Source organism: Nannospalax galili, unplaced genomic scaffold, assembly GCF_000622305.1.
Source record: "Nannospalax galili isolate Female #2095 unplaced genomic scaffold, S.galili_v1.0 scaffold768, whole genome shotgun sequence".
Taxonomy (NCBI): Eukaryota; Metazoa; Chordata; class Mammalia; order Rodentia; family Spalacidae; genus Nannospalax; species Nannospalax galili.
This window is the reverse complement of record NW_008360317.1, coordinates 2,526,239-2,535,439: the sequence shown is the minus strand read 5'-3', so window position 1 is coordinate 2,535,439 and position 9,201 is coordinate 2,526,239. Positions and strand designations below refer to the sequence as shown.

Here is a 9,201-nt window from a genome sequence, read left to right as displayed (position 1 = left end):
CATTATTTTGTATTGGTTAGATAATATAAGGAAATTTTAGTTACAATCCCACAAAAAGAAAACTAGGTGCATCTGTTGTAAAAGAACATTTTTATAGGTATTTGAGAACTAAAACTTAAAACAAAGCAAACCCTCAGAAACCTCTTATTTAGATTTCAACTTTGGTATCACCTAACTCTGTCATCTTGGAAAATTATGTCTTTTTGTGCCTTTGTGTCGTGTTATAAAATGTTGTAAAACCTTTTTAGTTACTCCAAGTTTCTCTTTAAAATCGATTTGGCTAGTTCAGGTAAAGAGGACCTACTAGGTTATACATTAGTTACTTGAGCTCCTCTTGTATCAGTTTTCCTTTGAAGGTGGTCTTGAAGTTTGAAAATTTAAAACCAGAAAAACACCAGTAAGAGGAAGAATGTGAATGAAACGGAAATTGATTATTTCAGTAAATAATCCTAGTGTCTTCTCTGTATGAGGTATTGACATTTTCTCTACTGTCTTTACCTACTAGAGAAGTAAAGATTTTTTTTTCTTTTTTTCTTTTTTTTTTTGGTCCTTTTGAGACAGGGTCTCCCTGTAGCCTCAGCTGTCCTGGGACTATGTGGACCAGGCTGGCCTCCAACTCACATCTATCAGCCTGCCTCTGCCTCCAGGATTAAAGGTGTGCGCCACCACGCCCAGCTTGAGAAGTAAAGATTTTTAATTAGGTAATTACATTATACTTACATAAGATTAATGTAGCTAGGATTCAGAGAACTAAAATGACTGTTTTTAAGAGGTACTTAAGAAGGAAGAGTAGATAAAATTTTGTTTTTACAGTTATGGGAGAGGGCCTGGAGAGGTGGCTCAGTGGTTAAGTGTTCTGGCTGCTCTTGCAAAGGACTAGGGTTTGGTTCACAGCACACATATAGTGGCTAACAACCAACTGTCTGTAGTTCCAGTTCCCAGGAATCTGACACCCTCATCTGGCCTCTGCAAGCATTGCATGCACATGGTACACTTACATAAATGCAGGTAAAACATTCATACACATAAAATAAAAACGTATTTTTTCTTTTTTTAATTGAGTTTTTGCATTTTCATACAATATAATTGGATAGCGTTTACATTCCCTCCCCTATCTTCACCTCCCCCTGTCGTAACCCCCCAATTTAATGTACTCCATTGTATATATATTAAAGCCTGTAGAGTCTAATCTGTGTCGCCAAATGTCCTTTGGTGTGGGTCCATTCACTGGAGCCCAGTCAACCTACTAAGAGTCCCATGCTTGAAATAGACCATCTCTGCCTCTCCCAGAAGCCATCTGTTGCCCTACTTTCCTTAGGTGGGGTTGGAGCTTTTTACCCACTTCCTCATGTCTGTGCTGGGATTTTCTCTGATTTGAGCTTACATGGGTCTTGTCACTGTTGCTGTTGAGTTCATATGAGTAAATGACCAGCTGTCTGGAAAACTCTGTTTCCTTGTCATCCACAAGGACATGGAGAAAGAGTATTACAGGCATTGAGATTAAAATAACCCAAGCTAACTGGATAGAAGGAAGAGAAATATTTAGAAAATGAGGGCCATCTGTTTATATCACAGTACATAGAAGTATGAAAGTGTTATGTACTCAGAGGTGTTAAAGTGCTGCATGTTGATGCTTGAAGAGTAAGTTGAGGTCAGATTGTGGGAAGCCATTAAAATTGGACTTTAGAGTTTATACATTATTCTTTTCTTTTGAGAACCACAAATTGAAGTGATGGGGGTGGGGAGGAGAAGAGATAGATTGCTGAAGGTGTTTTGTGAGTGTCTGTGTATAGATGGTAGTGTGCTAGAAGAGAAAGAACATATTTGAGGAAGGTTAGAAAACAGCAGTGCTAAGATACTGCTTTCTTACTATGTGTAAGTAAGGAGTTTCAAGTCCTAATAATGAATAGGGATACTTTGAAGGGCTTTTTTTTCCCTTCCTTTTTAGAAGTAGATGAGGCAGCATCTACTTATTATTTGAACATGGTGAGTGATCCTCCCACCCTCTCTGTCTCCCTCCCTCCCGGCTCTTATCTAGTCCAGGATAGCCTTAAACTCACTGTGTAGCTACGGATGATCTTGAAGTCTTGCTCCTCCTGTTTCTTTTTCCATCCTTCCTGGTGATGGGATTACTGAAATAAGCTACCATACCATGATAATTTTTTTTAATTAAATAACATTGAGACTAAAATGAAATTATGAGAATTGGCAAGTATGCTGAGACTGAGTAGAAAAAGAAAAATATTATGGACAGAGCTATGGAAAAATTTTAAAGTAGAGAAATTATACAAATGTAAGAAGACCAGGTTATTGTAGGATTCTAAAATTTCCCAAAGATGGTAAAAGTTTTCAGAAGTAAGGTATATACTACAGACAGACTGAGGACCAAGAACGGGCCTTTGGTTTTAGCAATCAGGAAGTTAATAGTAATCCAGATTCTAAGTTTATCAAGTTAATTTTATGGACTGGGAACTGCTTTACAGATTAGGAACAGTGAGTTACAAAGACATTATATTAAACTCAGAGAGTCTCTGCGGAACCTACTACATTATACAATAGCTTCTGAAAAGATTCTACATTTAGCCCCATCTCGCAGTTAGCCAGTGACCTTTTAACTGACTCTCATGGACAGTGTCTTTGTATTTCATGCATTTCAGTCTTTGTATTTGATACATGAATGGTGATACCTTTTAGGTTTTCTGTTATAACAAAGAATATTTATAAATAGGGTGAAACATTTTCCTCAAACATTTCTTTGGAAAATTCTTTCATTGTCCTGTGAGCACCTCAGTGAAATGTTTTGTTTAAATTGAGTACAAGAATATTTTGTAAGATAAAGCTATAATCCCAGCTTGTTTTTCTTCTAAATCTGCTTGGCATTAATACCAAATTGCATAATTGTGTTTGGTGTTTATTTTTTTGTTTCTTTCGGACTTTGGTATATTAAGTCATTTTGTGTTTTACATTTACATCCATAATTAGTCTGAAGTTTAGTGTAAGAGGGGCATAGAGAGTCTACCTTTTTTTGTACATGATTGATATTTGCATTAACTTCATTTATTGAAAAAATTGAGTCATTCCCATTTGATTAGTGGTTGTCTATTATTGGATACATTCTTGTATATTATGGACCCTTTTTGGGTTTTTTTCTGTGGTTCCTTTTTTTTTCCCTGAGCTTTTTCTGCTAGGTTTTCCCATAGAAGTAGTTCTTTGACCTTTCCTCTGCTTGTGTATTTTGGTGATTTACGTGCACTAGTTCTTCTAGATGAGAACTGTATGCATGTGTTCTTGAATCTCATCTTTAGCCAAGTGACGTAGAATCTGGGTATTACTTTTTATTCCTACTTATTTTATGTATTTATTCATTGTGAATAAATTTTGCCTCTGTGCTCTTTAGATGACTTTTGCTAATACAGAAGAAAATCAATGTTGGTTTTAGTGTTTTCTTTTTTCTTTTAGTGCCACCTGAGTGAATTCTTTTTTCTTGTCTTTTTTAGACTAGTATACAAGATGCGATGTGCTTCATTATATGTCCATTACATTTTATTCTCATTTGTTTCTCACTGAATACTTAAGTAGTTTTTAAGTAGTTTTCAGGTTGCTGTTTTCCCCCCACAGGTGTATATATGTGATTAGCTCTTGTGCTTTGGCTAATTGCTCAGTCTTACGTCTTCAGAACTTTCATTCTTAGTGTTCCCAAATAAGGAACTTCATTTCTTGTCATGACTTTCTTGTAGTCCTTCTTATTGACTGATGATTTTTATGTATGTGTTCACCAAGAGCTTCATACCATTAGTTACAGATAAAAATAAGTTTAATTTTTGATATTTGTACTCTACAGAAAAACCTTGGGGCTGTGGAGAATAAGATTCAGGTTGGAGATTTTTATTTGGGGATAATTGGAGGTATGAGAATAGTGATAATTGATTTTATGGAAATAGGGAAAACTCAGGGAAAATAATAAAAATGAAGTGGAAACACTTGCTGGGGGTGGTGATCAGGGAGGGAGGTGCACGTGTGAGGACAGGCATGCAAAGGTCCGGATAACTTCTTATGGGAGTTGTTTTTTTCTTTCTACCATATGGGTTCTGGAAATTGAACTCAGGTCATCAGGCTGGTGGCAAGGGATTTTAGCTCTTCAGCCATCTTACCAGCCACAAATGTACTTTTACATGGAAAAAAAGTTTAAGAAACCCTTGTTAGGGAGACAGATGAACTTATTCCTTGTTTTATACTAAGTTTGAACATAGTAAAAAATATATGTACTTTTGTTGTTGTTGTTTTGTTTTTGTAGTCCTGGCTGGTCTGGAATTCACCATGTACACCAGACCGACTTCAAACTCACATAGATCTTCTTGCCTCTGCCTCTTGAATACTAGGATTAAAGGCATGGGCCACCAGTTTTCAGTTAAATGCTGTTTTTTTCTTGTGGCTTCTTGCATGAAACATTTTTGAAGAAAGATCTCTACTAAATATTTCAAGGAACATTTTTATTTTGATATGTTTTATATCTTTCGTTACTTGATTTTTTTGTAAGAACATAAGTACCCATCAATGCGAATGATTATTTTAAGTAATTGTCAGTGTATTACAAATGTTTATTTTAAAGTAAGACAAACCATTTTTAAAAGAAAGCTTAAAAACATTGCTGTTCTTTTTCTAATGTTCTTTTCTCATGAGCTTTTTGTTGTGTCTTCTACTTAGGTATTTTTATTTTATTAAGCTTTTAGCAACAGGCTTATGGTTTCTGGCTCTTAGATCTTTCTTTGACAGAGTAATATTTAGTAAATAGGTTGACAGTGCTTAATGGTGCCCTTTTCCTTTACATCATTATATATTATGTACTGATTGACAAAAAGATAATTCATGTGTTTGAGGCTATGCCATCTATGGAAAGGACACAGATGGCATTAATAAAGAACAAATCAAGTCTAATTTTGGTCTAATTAATGGATAAAGGAAAAGGATTGATTGAAAAGACTTGGCTGAAAATAGTTTGTTTTTCAATAATATTTGGGTAAGAACTACATAAAAATAAAAATTGATGTGCTGTATGTATATGTAATATTTATGAACTTTTTCTTAGTGCGGTAATAAATGGCAGTTGAAAGAAATAACATTTTTATTCTGTTGTACTTTAGTGCTCTTATCAAGCAAGTGAACAAATCAATAGATGGAACAGCAGATGATGAAGATGAGGGTGTTCCAACTGATCAGGCTATTAGGGCAGGTCTTGAACTGTTGAAGGTAAATACTTATTTAAACCTAATTGCTTATTAGATAACTGTTTTGGTTTGTTTTTGAGACAGGGTCTCACTTTTTAGCCTGGCTAGCCTGGAACAGAATGTGTAGACTGGCTTTGAACATACTGAGATCCACCTGCCTCTGCCTCTGCCTCCCCAGGGCAGCCTGGCTTAGATGATTGCTAAACACAGTTGATGTATTTTTTTTTTCTCGTGGCTTACTTCTTGTATTTTTATAACCTAACATAAAATTTTCTTGTGTTTTAAAAAACAATATTTAGAAATTTCTCATTTATTCTAACTTGTAAATTCTGCATTTCCAGTTTTAAATTCTATTATCTAACTTAATATTAGTTTAAAGGACTATAACCTAACTATTAGTGAGAAAAGAAGGCTTTGACCTTAGTACAGAATGAGCCAACTTCTATTTTAACTTATTTTGTTAAAATATCCTACTGCCTTTTTAAATAAATATCGCCTCGTTGATAACTTAAATAATATTAGTTTTATAAGACCTTGATATGTAAACATTAGTTTCTTTTGTTTCCTTTTAATCAGTTTTATTCAGTTAAGTGCTGTTTTATCTACTTTAAATCATGCTGATTATTCTATTTTGTTTTCTTTATTATAAGCATTTTTTTTCAGTGTTTTTAAATGATATTTTTAAGAGTGCCACACAGTGGACTTTATGTTTGGCTGTTATTTATGGGCAAGTGGTTTGGGGCACATTATTTGCCTCTGCTTTCTCATGTGTATCGAGATAATATTTATCTCACAGAGGGGGAAATTAGATCATACATACAAATTTTTTAGTACAGTGCTTGGCTCGTAGTAAAAATAATAAACATTTGAAATGGTGATTACTCCACTTTTGGGATATCAGAATATTAATATTTTCTTATTGTTAGATACTGAAGTTTTCAAATTTTATTCATACAAACAGTAGTAAAATGAATATTTCTGTGTCATGTCTTGATCATGTCTTCTTTTTTTAAACCAGAAAATCCTACTAGGTGAAAGAGAATGACCACCTTCAAAGTTTGTGGAAATACATACATATAATTAGAAATTTCATAGATACATGTTTGTTCAACTATAAAGTCTCATGAGCACAGTCTTTTCTGTTGCTGTTAGCGTTTCTGATCTTTTGAGCCCCTAGTAAGTTCGGCTAAGTTCCAGTTTTAACATTCTATCCTTTTTCTAGCCAGCGTTTCCAAATTTTTCCAAATTCTTCCCATAAATCAGTTTCAAAGACTTCTCAACTACATGGTTAGATGTAGTCACAGTATTAATCCCAGTTTTCAACATGAGTTTTCTGTTTTAGCCAGACTTCTATCACTGTGAAAAAACACCTGATAAAACCAGTGGTGGGAGGAAGGATTAATTTGGCTTACTGTTTCAGAGATTTCATGCTGTGGTCACTTGGTTTTATTGTTTCTGGGCCTGTGATGCAGCAGAATCATCATGTCAGGAAACATACGCTAGACTAGAGCTGCTTACCTTATGGCAGCCCAGTAGCAGAGATAGAGTGTAAAGGCTATATCCTTCAAAGGCATGCCCTCAATTACCTACATTTTATATTCAAACCATAGAAGCTATAAAATATGTTTACTTAAATTGAGTACTAAAAATGCCAATGTTATGTACAGGGCTGGAGAGATGGCTCAGTGGTTAAGAGCATTGGCTGCTCTTTCAGAAGGCCCTGGTGGTATAGGGTGCCCAGCACCCCACAGCAGCCAACAACCATCCTCAGTGTCTTCCTCTGTTCTCTGCAGGCACTGCATAACGGGGGTGCATTTAACATACATGCAGGCAATACACTCATACACATAAAATAAAAATAAATAAATAAATAATCCTTACACGTCCACTCCTTGATGGGATTATAGGCATGCACTGCCAATCTCAGTCTTAAGTATTGCTGAGGATCAAATCCAGGGCAAACACTCTGCCAACTGAGCAACTCCCCCATTACTTTCTTTAAAATCTGTTAGAATCTGTGTAGTTTAGGTTCTTAAAAACGCTAGGTCTCTTTATTGCTTTATCTTTTTTGCTTCATGATTCTTTCATTGCTTTTACAATATTGATTTGTTTATTGTCCCTATGTAGCCTCTTTAGTTATCTGATAAGTATGTTGCACCTTTCCTAACTTACTTAAAAAATTCTTAGTCTAATCTAATGATTATTTAGACAAAATGGTGATGTTTTGTTAAATTCTCTCTTTATGTCCTCATTTCTCCTACCCTCATCCCCTTCCCCTGTGGGAGGGCACTATCAAAATTCAAGTTATTTTGACTAGCATTATATTGGCATTCTATACGAGAACATAGCACATTTAATTTTATATTGGTTTTGATTAGTAGTATTGCTAATATGCAACATTTTAGATATGGTCATGGAAGATTTTACAAATGATTTTATGAATCCTTTTGTAGGTACTCTCATTTACACATCCCATTTCATTTCATTCTGCTGAGACATTTGAATCACTTCTGGCTTGTCTGAAAATGGATGATGAAAAAGTGGCAGAAGCTGCTTTACAAATTTTCAAAAACACGGGGGGCAAAATTGAAGAGGATTTCCCACACATCAGATCGTAAGTTGAGCTTTTTATGATAAATATTTTGGGCATACTGTTTCTTGACTTATGTAATAATGGGAATCTATCAACTTTTGAAGAAAAATTGTCTTATGCTAATTCTGTATGGTTGAATGGAGATTTTCCATTCACATGAGAAGGCATTGATTGGTATTTTAGGTTTATAAGATGGAAGATAAACATAGTATGTCTTTAAAAGCCATTTTGTCATGAAATAGTTCCTGGCACATTATGGCATAGAATAGGCAACTCACATGAATTTAAGATACAGTGAGAAGTTTCAATAGGATTATGTACTGGATTCTTTAGTTTCTTCCATTTTTCACTTCTGACAGAGATACCTGTTTAGTTAATTGTGCTTAGAGTTTGACGCTTTTTAAAAAAAAAAAAAAAAAAGAATTGCCTGTGACCCTTTTCCTCAGAAGTCTATGCATTAAGCTAGCTATGAGAGGGAAGTGTAACTTTTGCTCTTCTGTTTGTGTAAACTTAAATCAATTGAAGAGATTGTTGGTAAGTAGGACAGGACTGTTGGTAAATAGGACAGTGGTCTCTCTGGTAAGAGTAAGAAAACACTGTTGCTTGGAACTGGCTTGTCAATTTTTAAGTGAATTCATGATAGATTTCCCTATGGAATGATGTTCTGGCCATCCAAGTCAGATCAGAGATGAAAGTGACTGCACACATAAACTGTATGTAACTATACGCCATTTAGTTGATGTTCACCTAACAGACTATCTGTTAGACTTTGTCACCAATTCAGTAGAGAGTGGTTATTGTTCTAACCTTCCAAGTAAGGAATCTAATATTCAGAGAGGCAGGTAGTTTTAGGTTGTAATGGGCAAGTGGTAGATCTGTGATATTAATTTAGGTTTGACTCCAATGTCCACGGAATATATTCCCTTTGAACATAGTTCATTAAACTTAAAAAAATCTTTTTATTTTTAAATTAGCATGCGAAATAATGGGTTTCATTATGGCATTTTATGTCATTATTCCTCCTTCATCTTTGCCCCTTTATTTCCCATTCTTCTTTCTCTCATCTTCCTGTGCCTTCCAGCCCCTTGAAAGTCGTGTGCTTTCATGTGTGTATGAGTGTGTAGATCTGCCTTTGAGAAAAAAGCCTGTGCTAGTTTGTCTTTAGCCGTTACCTGCTCTTGTCTCCCCGTTCTCTTTGGACTATTCTCCCCTCAAAGTTGCCCTTCTAATTCTATGCCTCATATATAATTTATACTTATATTCTATATATCAGAAAAACACACAATATTTTACTTTTTGAATCTGGTTAATATTTTATTTAATATAGTTTCCAGTTCCAAACATTTTCCTGCAAACATTTTCCTGCAAACAGTATATTTTCAT

At 34.8% G+C, this 9,201-nt stretch overlaps 1 protein-coding gene across 8 annotated transcripts in view; it reads left to right on the top strand.

Moving 5' to 3' along the window:
* The window catches only part of Pds5b (PDS5 cohesin associated factor B), a 217,219-nt gene that overhangs the window by 142,696 nt on the left and 65,322 nt on the right, over window positions 1-9,201 (top strand). For all 8 annotated transcript variants that reach the window (XM_008825016.3, XM_029559633.1, XM_029559635.1 and 5 more), the window contains 2 exons: window positions 5,142-5,247; window positions 7,679-7,839. In XM_008825016.3, coding sequence (XP_008823238.1) covers window positions 5,142-5,247; window positions 7,679-7,839 — 267 coding nt within the window. The remainder of the gene's footprint in view (window positions 1-5,141; window positions 5,248-7,678; window positions 7,840-9,201) is intronic.